The following is a 14659-nucleotide window of genomic DNA, read 5'->3' on the forward strand; positions in this document are numbered from 1 at the left end:
GACAGAGGAGTGGACCGCTGCCAACCCCGCCCCGTTTCAGGACAGCATCGCTCCCCTGTTTGAGATCCGCATGGAGCTGGACGAGGATGGGCTGGCCTTCGACCCGTCGCTGGAGGTGGGCTCGGAGCGCGGCCTCCTGGCGCTGATCGAAGGCCTGGTCAACGACATCTACAACGTAGCCAGGTTCATCCCCCGGCTGGCCAAGGGCAAGATGAACTACAAGGTCAGTCCTGCTGCTTCCGGCCCTGCTCGGGGCCATCCATTGCTCTCCGCATTTGGTGTTGCCTCCCCGACTCTGCAGGGCCTGGCTGTTTGCCTTTTTTTTTTTTTTTTGAGACGTAGTTTTGCTCTTGTTACCCAGGCTGGAGTGCAATGGCGCGATCTCGGCTCACCACAACCTCCGCCTCCTGGGTTCAGGCAATTCGCCTGCCTCAGCCTCCTGAGTAGCTGGGATTACAGCCATGCACCACCACGCCCAGCTAATTTTTTGTATTTTTAGTAGAGACGGGGTTTCACCATGTTGACCGGGATGGTCTTGATCTCTTGACCTCGTGATCCACCCGCCTCGGCCTCCCAAAGTGCTGGGATTACAGGCATGAGCCACCGCGCCCGGCCTGCTGTTTGCCTTTTAAATGACATGGTGCGACCTCCAGGACTACATGGCTGCTTCCCCCCCGACGCACACATCTGTTCTTCCCAAAGCGGCTTCTCCTCCGGCAGCCTGCCTGGGTTTCATTCCTTCATCATTTCTCCAACCCCCGACACGATCCCAAGAGGGTAACTTCTCCCAGCTTCCCAACAGTTCACTGAGTCCTGTCTCACTCTGTCACCCAGGCTGGCGTGCAGTGGAACAATCTCGGCTCACTGCAGCCTCCGCCTCCTGGGCTCAACTGATCCTCCCGCCTCAGCCCCGCAAGTAGCTGGGATTACAAGCATGCATCACCAAGCCCAGCTAATTTTTGTATTTTTTGTAGAGCTGGGATTTTGCCATGTTGCCCAGGATGGTCTTAAATTTCTGAGCTCAAGCGATCTGCCTGCATTGGTCTCCCAAAGTGCTGGGATTACAGGTGTGAGCCACTGCACCCAGCCTCAGTCTTGTAATGTAAACATTGTGATTCTCCCAGTACTCAGGCAGTTTGACAGACGGGCCTTCCACTGCCTTCCAAGTTCATCTATTCTAAATGCATCAAACAAGACACTTGGAGAGCCCGGCCAGGCTCTGGGGTGGGAAGGACAAAACTCACGGGAAATTAACTCCCCGCTTAAGGGAGGTTGGCAGTGGGGTGTTTGCCAGAGCATCTGTTTGTGTAGCAGTAAAACAAAAATCAGAAAAGAACTAGATGACCTAAATGTTTGTCAAAGAGGGGAGTGGCTTGATCACTGCTGGTTCAAACATAGATTCTGTGAGTTGTCACAATGAGCCAGGGGTGGAAAGGTATTGTGACAGGTTATTAGACACATATCAAGTTACAGAACAATGTTTAGGATATGGTTTCATTTGTTTAAACAAGCAGAAATCTGGGTGAGCGCTTACCAGGATGGGAGGAAGCAGGGAGGGGAGAGGGATGTGGCTGTTCTCTCATGCATTTCTGCGTTGTCTGATTGTAAAACAGATATTTACAGCGAGATGAGCTGTCCCATCCAGGAGGGAGGGATGTGCGTGTGTGCATGTGTGGATGCATGTGTGCCCGTGTGCAGATCTGCATGTGTGTGTGGGAGGCATGTGTGTACTGAGGTGAAGTGAGGACTCGAGGGAACAGCTAATGACCTGAGAAGGGCAAGGACAAGGTGGGCATGTGAGCGGATCCTTGGAGGGCGGGGGGAGGTTTCCATGTGGAGAGGATGGCTGTGATTTCAGGCCCAAGTGCAGGCGGCAAGCTGTTCCGGAGTTGAGAATAGAATTTGCCCCAGTTATGCAGATGCTAGGTTAGCACGTGTCCTTGGAATCGGCGTGTCGTGGGTGTGCCCCTCCCTCTGTCCCTAAAGCAGGCTGCTCTCGGGCACCCACAGTTGCTGCAGACAGAGCTGCCCCACCCCTGGGTTCTGCCAGCACACACACTCGGGCAGTCTTGCAGACACCCTGGGACGCTCAGGCAGAACATTCCAGAGCTGAAGGGCCTGTTGCCTGGGAGAAGTGTCCTTCAAAAGGCTGCTGGCCTAACAGAGTCTCACCTGGTGCCAAGCTGTGGAAGATGAGAGGGTCACTCATCTAGACTGCTGGCCCCAGGCCACTTCCCAGAGACCCAAGGACCCTAGCTTGGTGGCAGAGAGTACCCAAGGGATGCTTCTCATGGGCACCAGGGTGACTAACCCAGAGGAATTGGGGTCAGGAAAAGAAGGTGACAGAATGTGGGCCCCAGGCTGCCTGTGTGAAACCACAGGGACCTAGAGAGCTGGGATACCCACAGGGAGACCAGCAAGGGACAAAGCCACCAGACGGCGGGCCCCGCCTGCTCCTAGCATGCCAGACTGCCCCCAGCCCAGCCTAGCCGGAACTTGGACCCCACCTGGGGAAATGCAAGGGAGGGCAGCGGACAGTCTGGGCCGGAGGAGATGGACACCCGGAAGTGATCACATTGAAATCCGGAAGCACCTGCCTGCCCTCTGAGCCGAGTGCACTATCTACCCTGAGCAGAAAGAGGCTGTGAGGAGGGACGAGAACTGCATGTCGGGCACCAGCGAGCCCACAGCTGGATTCTGAAGCACATGCCAGATGCTTTCCTGCAGCTATGTGGAGCTTCCAGCTTCTCTCACCTGTGGCTTCTTTTTTTTTTTGAATCGGAATCTGGCTCTGTCACCCAGCCTGGTGCAGTGGCATGATCTCAGCTCACTGCAACCTCTGCCTCCTGGGTTCAAGTGATTCTTCTGCCTCAGCCTCCTGAGTAGCTGGGATTACAGGTTCCCGCCACCACACCCAGCTAATTTTTGCATTTTTTGTAGAGATGGGGTTTCACCATGTTGGCAAGGCTGGTCTCGAACTCCTGACCTCATGATCCACCCGCCTCGGCCTCCCAAAGTGCTGGGACTACAGGCGTGAGCCACTGTACCTGGCCCCTCTGTGGCTTCTTTTCATCCACAACTTACATGCAGGATGGCCTGGCCCCAGCCCTAGGGCCAACCCTCCCAACCCTCCCTCCCATTCCATCCCAGCCCCACTGACCTCACCTCTTCAATTACACTGTTTCCTTGTCCTGCCCCTTACAACGAAGTCCCTGAGCAGACATCCCATGCATGTCCAGGCCCCTACGGGACCTCTCTGCAACTGTGATGTGGGCTCTGGGCTACAGGGGCCGTCTCCAGTTGTCTGGTACCTGACCCTGGATGATGTCGGGCAGGGGGAATACTGGCTTGGTGTGAGTTGGGTAAAGGAAGTGGTTGGAGGTTGGCCGGTTTGCATATGGAAGGCCTGTCCCAGCTGAGCCCTTTGCTATCTCAAAGAATTGGCTAGTCCTGGGAAAGGCAGCTCCCCCTGGCCAATAAGGTTTTCGTTTAAGATGTCAAAATTGGGCTGGGCACAGTGGCTCATGCCTATAATCCCAGCACTTTGGGAGGCTGAGGTGGGTGGATCACCTGAGGTCAGGAGTTCGAGACCAGCCTGGCCAACATGGTGAAACCCCACCTCTACTAAAAATACAAAAAATTAGCCAGGCATGGTGGTGGGAGGCTGAGGCAGGAGAATCACTTGATCCTGGGAGGCGGAGAATGCAATGAGCTGAGATCGTGCCACTGCACTCCAGCCTGGGCGACAGAGCGAGACTCCGTCTCAAAAAAAAGAAAGAAAAAAGTCAAAATTCCCTAAGATACAGGCACTAAAGATGTGATCAACACATGCACCCACCCCCTTGGGAGTCCCCAGTCCTGTGTATAAGTCAGGGAGTTCTCTCTTTGCTGACACCAGCTTAGGCTGGGTTTCCCGTTGCTTGCAACTGAAAAGGTTCTGTCTAGCACAGGCCTCTCGTGCTCTCTGCCCTAGCTACCGACAGGAGACTTCCTTCAGTTTCCCCAACACGCTGCCTCCTCCCACCACACCGCCTTTGCACGGGCTTTGCTGTTGCCAGGAAAGCCGCTTCTCCTGCTCTTTACCCAAACATCACCTCTCGGACCAATGGCCATTTCCTCAGGGCTGGCCCCTGACCTGCTCCCCATTTCACCTGAAGCAAGGGGCAGAGCGGAGATGCTTCGTTTCTGTGATTCTTTGATGAATGTTGCAACTCATTCCTGGGCTATACACTTCCTGTCTGTGTCCCCAGTATCTACCACCCACCCTGGCTCAGTTCCAACAGCAGGTGCGTGCAGCCCTCACCCACCAGCCTCCTCATTTCTGGAGTCCTCCAGGAGAGGATCGCCAGGCTTCCTTTAAAACTTGAGTGAAGCTGGGCACCGTGGCTCATGCCTGTAATCCCAGCACTTTGGGAGGCCAAGGCGGGTGGATCATGAGGTCGGAAGTTCAATACCAGTCTGGCCAACATAGTGAAATCCTGTCTCTACTAAAAATACAAAAAATTAGCTGGGTGTGGTGGTGTGCACCTGTAATCCCAGCTACTTGGGGGGCCGAGGCAGGAGAATTGCATAAACCTGGGAGGCAGAGATTGCAGTGAGCCGAGATCGTACCATTGCACTCCAGCCTAGGCGACAGTGCAAGACTGCGTCTCAAAAAAAAAAAAAAAAATACTGGGTGAATTGTTATAAGATGCAGGTTAGGGTCTATTGTTACCAGGTAGGCGCACAGTGAGGGCGAGCTATTTAATGAAAGAATCAATGTGTGAGTCATCTTGGGCTTCCCCAGACAAACGCCACACTTGGCATCTCTTCCCATGGGATAACATTGCAAATCGGCAAAGGTTTCTATTTCCCATCATGAGAGCTTGGGCCAAAACAGTGGCATGTGCCTGTAGTCCCAGCTACTTGGGAGGCTGAGGCAGGAGGATTGCTTGAGCCCAAGAGTCCTGGGCTGTAGTGCGCTATGCCATTTGGGTGTCTGCACTAAGTTCGGCATAAATATGGTGACCTCCCAGGAGCAGGGGACCACCAGGTTGCCTAAGGAGGGGTGAACCGGCCCAGCCTGGAAACGGAGCAGGTCATGATGACAGAGTGAAAGTACTTTTGCCAACAGAGAGCCATTTCTCAAGGCAGGGATGACAACACCAGGCAAGTTATGAACCACACAACATATCTCCTGTTTGCTTCTCCGCTGCCCCTTTCAGACGGACCTGGAAGACATCACAGACCTCATAGAGTTGAGGGAGGAGGTGTCCAGCCTGGTCATCAATGCCATGACGGAGGCCGAGGAGTACCAGGATTCCTTTGAGAGGTACTCCTACCTCTGGACGGATGACCTCCAGGAGTTTATGAAGAACTTCCTGATCTATGGGTGTGTGCCCACTGCAGAGGACTTGGACACCCGGACAGATGATACCATCCCCAAGACACCGCCCACCCTGGCTCAGTTCCAGGAGCAGGTGTGTGCAGACCTCACCCACCAGCCTCCTCATTTCCAGAGTCTTCCAGGAGAGGATCACCAGGCTTGCTTTAAAACTTGGTGAATTGTTTTAAGATGCAGATTCTTTTGTTACCAGGTAGGGCAAGGCAAACAGATCAGGAGATGACCGCCATTGGAAAGACAGTTGGTTACTCACAGTTCCTGAGAAGGGGGCACACAGGCCTGTACAGGGAGCACCAGGGTCAGTCAGGAGGCAGAGGGAGCTGGGCGAAATGTGGGCAGTAAAGAACCTTTATTGTGGCTTCCAGGGAAGGAATGGGCAGTCTGCAGGCATAGGGTTGGCAAGTTTGAATAATTTCAGCAGGCTCCAGGCTATAGCGACTGTCTGGTACCTGACCTTGGGGTGATTAGAGTGGGTGGGTAGCACCCCGGAAGGTAAGACCCTGAGAGAGCCTGATCAAGGGGATGGTTGTGATGTGGGCTCTGGGTTTGCTCATTTGCATATGAAACCATGCTCCCAGGTGGGTCTTTGGTTGTGTCTAGAAATTGGCTAGGCCTGGGAGGGGCCGGATGTCCAGGGGCAAAGCCCCAGAGGTCAGAGTGTCCAGAATACAGAGAATAACACCTGCCAGTAATAGCCTCTAGCATAAACAGATTCAATTCCCCAGTTAAAAGATACAGATTGTCTGAAGGGATTAAAAAAAATTAGGTGACCCTAATATATGCTGCTTACAAGAAACTCACTTCACCTCTAAAGAAAGATCGAATGCAAAGGGATAGAAGAAGATGTTCTATACAAATGGAGCAAGCGGGCATAGCTATAGTTACATCAGGTAAGACAGACTTCATGTCAAAAACAGTGAAAGGAGAGCAAGAAAGTCGCTATGTAGTGATAAAAGGATCATCTCAGTGAGAGGATTTAACAGTTCTAAATATCTATGTGCCCAGCACCAGAGCACCCGGATACCTAAAGCAAACAGTAGGAGATCTAAAGGAGAGAGAGGCCCCAATACATGAATCCTTAGGGATTTCAGCATCAGGCAGATCATCTAGACAGAAAATCAACAAAGAAATACTGGAGTTAAAGTGCACGTTAGACCACACAGGCAGCTGCAGAAAGAATGCAGGGAACACGGCATCGCTGATGCACGCACCTGCAGCTCTGTTCCCAACGCACCGTGAGAAAGAGGGCCCCGTGGGCAAGGGCGACCCACACCCGGGGTGCATTCTGCAGCACAGGGTTGGGGCAGTGGGAGGAGCTGGAGGCCCCTGGCCACAAATCAGCACCAAGAAGGATGAGTCAAGGGTGCCCTTTAGGAGCCTGTGACCGGGTTCACGTCTGGAAGCTTCTGTCCTACCCAGCTTCAGAAGTTCTGCTGCCATGACCCATTCTGCCCCGTTCTGGTGGACTGGCACCTTCTGGGCCTAGACTCTGGGCTGGAAGGAACCCTGAAGGTGCTGGAGAAGGAAAAATAACTTGGAATGAGGCTCCCGTGTGCCCAGCATTGCCCTTTACTGACCCCGGGCCCACAGTGGCTGGCAGGTGCAGTACAGGCAGCCCTGGATGGAGGCCCTGCGCTGACACCTCTACAGGCTTGCAGGCCATGACAGGTCGCCGGTGGCCATGTTTTCCAGATTGACTCCTACGAGAAGCTGTATGAGGAGGTGTCCAAGTATGAGAACACCAAGGTGTTCCACGGCTGGCTGCAGTGTGACTGCCGCCCCTTCAAGCAGGCTCTGCTCAGCACCATCCGGCGCTGGGGCTTCGTGTTCAAGCGGCACCTCCGTGACCACGTCACCAACAGGTGGGTGCCCAGCTGTGTCCTCGGGGAGCCCAGGGCATGCACACAGCATTGGGGAATGGCTCCTCCCAACTTGAGTTGGTGGCATTTGTCAGGTGCCTGCTCCGGGGCAGCATGGGGGTAGAGGCCCAGCTTCAAGGCCAACTGCCCCACCGAGCATGAGCCAAAAGGGGTCACCGGGCTGCAAGTGAACACTATCCTTCCTCCAACCCCGGTGTACTGAGCACCTGCTCTGCCCAGCACCAGATGCTGAGGAAATCCAGAGTCTGGCAGGGAAGGCTGGTGCTGAAGAAACAGATGGGCATCCATGGAGTTACAGGCGGTCGTCAGGGCCATGATGGGCATGGTGCCGGGGGAGAGCGTTCCCTGGCTGAATTCCATCTGGGAGGCCAGTGAAGGCTTCCCTGGGATGTGGCCTTAGCCTGGGACTTGAGGATGGGCTTGAGCTAAGCTGCCGAGGCTCGGGGTGATGTCCAGGCAGGGGCTGAGTGAGCTGGAGGGGTCTGAGGTGGGCAGGGGTGCTCCCTCTGCAGCTGGGCCCTTCGGTGATAGCCATTTGCCCTCACGGCTGTTGTCCCTCTTTGATGGGCCTCCCTGTCCCATTGAGGGTGGGCCCAAGGGGGACTGGTCCTGTCACACATGGTTCCCTTGTCCCTTAGCCTGGCTGACCTGGAAGCCTTCATGAAAGGCGCCAGAATGGGCCTGACCAAGCCCCTCAAGGAGGGGGACTATGATGGCCTGGTGGAGGTGATGGGGCACCTGATGAAGGTCAAGGAGAGGCAGGCGGCCACCGACAACATGTTCGAGCCCCTGAAGCAAACCATCAAGCTTCTCAAGACCTACGGGGAGGAGATGCCGGAGGAGATCCACTTGAAGCTGCAGGTACGTGGCGCGTGGGCATGGCTGCGTCCAGGTGAGCAGGGAGGAGGGTGGGCATGGCTGCATCCAGGTGAGCAGGGAGGAGGGTGGGCGTGGCTGCGTCCAGGTGAGCAGGGAGGAGGGTGGGCGTGGCTGTGTCCAGGTGAGCAGGGAGGAGGGTGGGCGTGGCAGCGTCCAGGTGAGCAGGTAGGAGGCTGCGGGAGGCACCGTCAGAGGAAGAGCCGGACTGGCTGTGACCATAGAAACCAGCCCACCACACACAACCACAGGGACGCTGCAGGCTAGAACCCCACTGGACCCCTGATCCCCATGGAACACGGAGGCACAGGGAGGAGGCTTCCAGGGGACAGGAGACCTGGAGACTGCCTCCAGTGCCCCCTCCATTCCATCAGGGTTTTGTTGGATTAAGAATGCTTTCATGTCCCACATTTCTTCCTGAGTGCCCGGTGGAGCTGGGTGCCAGGATGATGGAGAGAGAACAAGGTCAGAGGGACCCTGGGGAGGGATTAGGCAGCTGAAGGAGAGGGGCTGGCAGCTGCGCTTGCACTGCACTTGACAGTGAATTCAAAGGACCTCAGCCGTCAGCATGGAGGCGGGTGTGCAGGCTGGGCGAGGGTGGAAGGATGGAGCGGGCGTGCCCCACAGCTGCTGCCCAGCCACCTCTAGCTGCGGCCACTGAGGAGACGCCGCTCCCTCCTCTCTGGAGGCTGGCCTGGAGTTTTCATCTCCCCGCAGCCCATCCACCCCTCCTCCCTCCCTCTCCCCTTCTCTGAGTCCAGCCACAGACAGGGCCCACTCCGCTGTCTGTCTGCACTGACTCCAGCCAGTGCCCAAGACCCCACAGCCCTGGGGGTGACGAGGGGAAGGGTGCCAGCCTGGGCCACACAGGGAAACCCTGTCTCTACAAATAAATTAAAAAGTTAGCTGGCGTGGTGGTGCACACAGCTGCAGTCCCGGCTACTCAGGAGGCGGGAGGATAGATTGAGCCCAGGAGGTGAAGGCTGCAGCACGGTTGATCGCACCACTGAACTCCAGCCTGGGTGACAAAGCCAGTGTCATAAGAAAAAAAAAAAAAGGACTGAGCAGGCTCCTGGGCATCCCCCCCCAAGGTGCTCCAGGTGGCACCCGGGGCAACTGGGGTGGTGAAAATGCAGACAGAAACTGCTGGCGCCAGCAATCACGGAAGAAGCAGAAAAGCCTCTGCTGTGGGCAAAAAGTTCATGGGCTGGGATTTTTTTTTTCTTTAAAATATTTTATGGCCTGGTGTGGTGGCTCATGCCTATAATTTCATCACTTTGGGAGGTCGAGGCAGGTGGATCACTTGAGGCTAGGCGTTTGAGACCAGCCTGGGCAACGTGGCAAAATCCTGTCTCTACTAAAAGTTTAAAAATCAACTGGGCATGGTGGTGGGCACCTGTAATCCCAGCCACTCAGGAGGCTGACCCCAGAAGGCAGAGGTTGCAGTGAGCCAAGATCGTGCCACTGCACTCCAGCCTTGGCGATAGGGTGAGACTCTATCTCAAAAATGAATAAATAATAATTAAAATGTTTACCCAAGTGTGAAGAACTGGGAAATTAAAAAATTCACCTGTTCATTGCAGCCATTCTCTAGAACTGGAGAACAGCTTAGCAGTGCCCGGGGGCAGGGGTGTGCTGGAGGGACAGAAAGAGAATTCTTCTGTTGCAATGGACAGTCCAGATCTTGATTGTGGCAGTGTTTGCGCAAATCCGTATGTGGGATAAAATTGCATGGGAACACACACACACACACACACACACACACACACACACACACGGATTCAGGTTTAAAAACATGATGAAAGGTGAGTGTGCTCTCTGGTCTAGTTAACAGAGACACCAATGTCGATGTCCTGGGCCACCCTCAAGGAGGCTGGTTTTTGTTTTTTTTCTTTTTTGAGACAGGGCCCCCTCCGTCACCCAGGCTGGAGTGCAGTGGTACAGTCTCGGCTCACTGCAGCCTCTGCCTCCCGAGTTCAAGTGATCATCCCAGCTCAGCCTCCTGAGTAGCTGGGACTACAGGCCCATGCCATCACGCCCAGCTAAAATTTTGTTGTATCTTTTGTGGAGACGGAGGGTCTTGCTTTGTTGCCCAGGCTGGTCTCGAACTCCTGGGCTCAAGTGATCCTTCCACCTCAGCCTCCCAAAGTGCTGAGATGGCAGGTGTGAGCCACCGCGCCAACCCCTGTGCTGTTTTCACAGCTTCCCACGAGTCTCTGATTATTTCACAACAGAAGGTTTAAGAAAAGAAAAGAGCAAGGAGCCCCCTCGCCTTTGCCTCCTGCAGGAGCTGCCGGAGCACTGGACAAACACCAAGAAGCTGGCCATCCAGGTGAAGCAGAACGTGGCCCCGCTCCAGGCCAACGAGGTCAGCAGCCTGCGGCGGAAATGCCAGCAGTTCGAGGTATGGTTCCTGGGGCAGGGCGGCCAGCTTTCTGGGGAGCAGCGTGGGGCAGCGTGGGGCCCCGTGGGGCAGGTGACCGCCCGGTGACCCCCGGTACCCTGCTCTCTCCTCTCGAAGCTCAAGCAGCATGAGTTCAGGGAGAAGTTCAGACACCAGGCCCCGTTCTCCTTCAGCGACCCCGACCCCTACAAGTCCCTGAATAAGGTATGTTTGCTGGAGGGTGAGATCAGGAACCTCACCGCTTTCTTTTCTCAAGTTGTTGTTATTTAAGTCTAGAAATGTAGCCTCCCTGGGACTGACCTTGGGGGCGCGCATGCGTGCTCTTACGTGTTTGCATGGGCATATGTGTGTGAGCACGTGCGTGTGTGTGTGTGCGCCTGTGTGTGTGTATGTGAACATGCAAACCCAGCAGCCCCCAGACCCTGGGGTGTCCCCTCTGCATCTTGCTGCTCCGAGCATGGCTCCAGGCCCACAGTTAGGCCCCTTAACACCCCGTGTGACCCACGGTCCCTTAGCCAGACTCCACCCCTTCATCCCCACTCTGTTCACATTCAGCGGTTTCCTGTTACCTGGGCATAGCACTCACCTGCCATCCCTCCCTGACTCCTGCCTCTCCTGGCCCGCCACGTCCCGCAGCAGCCATGCTCCACTCGTGCTCCCACTGTCCGAGTTCATGGTCAACGTCCAGTGCACAAGTTCACACAGCCCTGGACCTGGCAGGCCACTGAAGCTCAGGCCCAAAAGGCCCTCGCAGGCAGGACCATGTGGGGCGCACGGGGCCCAGTGGGGCCCTTGCCAGTGCCTCTTTGCTCCCAGTATGGTGCCCAGGTACTGCTGGGCTGGCCCGCCTGCCCCTCAGCCTCAGAGGCTCGAGCAGATGTGAACCCCGGGGTCCTTAGGGTCGCCCCACTCCTCCCCTCCCTGAGCTCCTGCTCTTTAGCCTCAAGCTCTCATCCGACCCTCCCTCAAGCCACGATGTCAATGCAGCCATTCCCTCCCTAGGGCCCCGGGCTGGGTTTTCTGGAAAGATTTAGGGTGAGGAGTGTCCTGTGCCCATCCGAGGGGGGCTGTGGAGCTCTAGCTGGTGAGCGGAGTGGGGATCCCTGCGTGTCCGTGTGTGTGCGCACACTCTGAGCCCACCTTGGCCACAGCCTGCCCATTACGTGTGGCAAACACACCCACTAACACCAGGTGGCCAACTCTTAGTCACGGGACTTGTGAGGACACTGGGGTGTTTTCCTCTTTGTTTATCTGAATTATCTCATTTTCAAAGCATTACTTACATCTTTTTTTTTTTTTTTTTGAAACAGAGTCTCGCTCTGTCACCCAGGCTGGAGTACAGTGGCATGATATTGGCTCACTGCAACCTCCGCTTCCCGGGTTCAAGTGATTCTCTTGCCTCAGCTTGCAGAGTAGCTGGGATTACAGGCATGGGCCACCACACCCGGCTAATTTTCTGTATTTTTAGTAGAGATGGGGTTTCACCGTGTTAGCCAGGCTGGTCTTGATCTCCTGACCTCAGATGATCCGCCCGCCTCGGCCTCCCAAAGTGCTGGGATTATAGGAGTGAGCCACTGCGCCCGGCCTTAAATCATTTTTAAGAAGATAAAAATATAATGTGCAAGTTGAAGAAATGCTGGGAAATCAGGAACTCTCTCAGGAGGAAATGAGGCATTGGTACCATGCCCATTGGGAGACAGTCCCCATGCTGGAGTGGGTAGAGCTCACCCACCCTCCCCTGCAGGCAGAACCCAGGAGGCTGTGGGGGTGGGGGGACTCTGTCCTCCCTCCCAAGGGGACACCATTGTATTGACACCTCCTCCCAGAAGGTTTACCAGGGAGGGCACACTGGAGAGACGGGCGGAATGTTGAGGAATGGGGTGGGGCGCTGCTGAGGGTGACCAGCCCTGCTGACGGCCGCTTCGCCACCCCTAGCAACAAAAGAGCATCTCAGCCATGGAAGGCATCATGGAGGCGCTGTCCAAGTCCGGGAGCCTGTTTGAGGTCACCGTCCCAGACTACAAGCAGCTCAAGGCCTGCCACCGGGAGGTCTGCCTGCTGAAGGAGCTCTGGGACATGATCGTCATGGTGAGCGCTGGGCACGCCGCACGGGTGGGGCCCGGGGTTCAGCACGGAGCTGCGGAGTGTTTCGTACGTGTCGATTAGATCCTGTTGGTTCACTGTCGTGTTCAGTCCTTTTATGGTCTTGCTAATTTTCTGTCTAATTCCATAAACTGCTGAGAGCGAGGTGTTGACATCTCCAGCGCTAATCATGGGTGTGTTTATTTCCCCTTGCAGCTCTACCAGTTTTCGCGTTGTGTATTTTGGGGCCCTGTTGCTCTATCGTACAGATTTGGGATCATTGTCTTCCTCTAGGTTGGCCCTTTTTCCCGTTTTGTCTCTAAGAATTTGCTCTTTGGCCTCCAGCTCCCATCCGACCCTCCGTCAAGCCGCGATGTCGATGCCGCCGTTTGCCCTGCAGTTGGCTTTACTTCTGTGTTTTCTATTCATTGTTTTTGACTAGTGTTTGTCCTGAGAGATCTTTTTCCATTTTTCAAATTTTCAACCTACTCACATTTTTGTGTTGGAAGCGAGTTTCCTGTGGACGGCGTGTTGCTGGATCCCGGTTTTTCATCTACTCTGCCGACCTCTGGCTTTTAACTGGTGTATTTAGACCATTTTGCGTTTAAGATAATCACTGTCATGTTAGAGCCCAGGTCTGCTGATTTTTCTGTTTGTTCCCCTTGCTTTGTGTTCCTCTGACTCTCTTTTATTTTAACATCTTTAGGACCCACTGGTTGATTTAGTTCGAGTGATTCTGAACATAGCACTTCATACAGTTTTCTTAGTGGTTGTTTGACAGTCACTGATAGCAACATTTTGTCACTTCTGAGTGTAGAAAGCTTGCTTCCGTTTAGACGTCCTTGCCCTCACCTCCGCCCCTGTAGCTACAGCTGTCTTAAGTGTTTCCTCGGTACATGAGCAGCCCTCCACGGTCTCCTTCGTTGTGATGTGTCCAGCATTTTTCAGTCGCAAGAGGGAGAAGCTGAGAGTAACGGGGCTGCTCCACGTCGGCAGAACTGAAAGGACTAACAACGCCTTAAAGGAGCAAACAGGCGTTTTGTTTGGGTCGGATGCTAAGACAGCCCTGAGGAAATGGGAATTTGGGTGGGTCGTGGAGGGGTGATATGCAGGGCGAGGAGGAGGCAGTTTGGGAGCCTGGGAATTTGCCAAACGAGGGCAGTCTGGATCACGTTTCTGTAGGCTGCTTTGTGGCCTCCTAAGCGGCAGGAAGACGAGGACAGGCCCAGCCTCGGTGTGAAGGGAGGCTGGACTCCAGGCACGGGGCTTCTTGTTGCCAAGTATTTCTTCTTTGTGTGTTCATAGGTTTATTTCTGCCATTCTGTCTCCTCATTGCTCGTCTGTTTTCAAAAATATTTGAGCTCTTCCCTCTCTTGCCTTTTTGAATGAACTTTTATCACATCCAGCCTGGCACGGTAGCTCACGCCTGTCATCCCAGCACTTTGGGAGGCCGAGGCAGGCAGATCACTCACAGTCAGGAGTTCGAGACCAGCCTGGCCAACAAGGTGAAACCCCGTCTCTACTAAAAATACAAAAATTAGCTGGGTGTGGTGACATGCACCTATAATCCCAGCTACTTGGGAGGCTGAGGCAGGAGAATTGCTTGAACCCAGGAGGTGGAGGTTGCCGTGAGCTGAGATCATGTCACTGCACTCCAGCCTGGGCGACAGAGTGAGTGAGCGTCTCAAAAAAAAAAGAAATCATTTGTCAATTCCCCCTCCCCTCCAGAAGGAAGCTATTATGACTTTAAATGGAATTGAATTAACTCGTTTGAAGAGAATTAATCTTGTGGCAGTATTCAGCGTTCCCGTACAAGAGCATGCTCTGTCTCTTCATTTATTTAGTTATTAAAATACATTATAGTAAACGTCTTGATGCCAGCCATACTCAGTCTATGCATTTCTTACATAGGGGGAAAAATATTTGGAGTCACAGGCTTTATTACAGTCAGGCCTTGAGAGAAGGTACAAATTGAAGGTCTCTTGATACTTTTTCCGCAATTAACTGAATTTGAGTCTCTTTTTTTGTTGTTGT

General features: G+C 54.4%; 1 protein-coding gene across 1 annotated transcript in view; it reads left to right on the top strand.

The window, feature by feature from the left end:
• Positions 1-14659, top strand: part of DNAH17 (dynein axonemal heavy chain 17) — a 169318-nt gene that overhangs the window by 42418 nt on the left and 112241 nt on the right. The window contains exons 18-24 of the mRNA XM_064369408.1: positions 41-223; positions 5205-5459; positions 7076-7245; positions 7902-8124; positions 10427-10543; positions 10661-10747; positions 12479-12631. Coding sequence (XP_064225478.1) covers positions 41-223; positions 5205-5459; positions 7076-7245; positions 7902-8124; positions 10427-10543; positions 10661-10747; positions 12479-12631 — 1188 coding nt within the window. The remainder of the gene's footprint in view (positions 1-40; positions 224-5204; positions 5460-7075; positions 7246-7901; positions 8125-10426; positions 10544-10660; positions 10748-12478; positions 12632-14659) is intronic.

Source organism: Aotus nancymaae, unplaced genomic scaffold (assembly GCF_030222135.1).
Source record: "Aotus nancymaae isolate 86718 unplaced genomic scaffold, 86718_ANA_hifiasm-v0.15.2.pri h1tg000089l, whole genome shotgun sequence".
NCBI lineage: Eukaryota > Metazoa > Chordata > Mammalia > Primates > Aotidae > Aotus > Aotus nancymaae.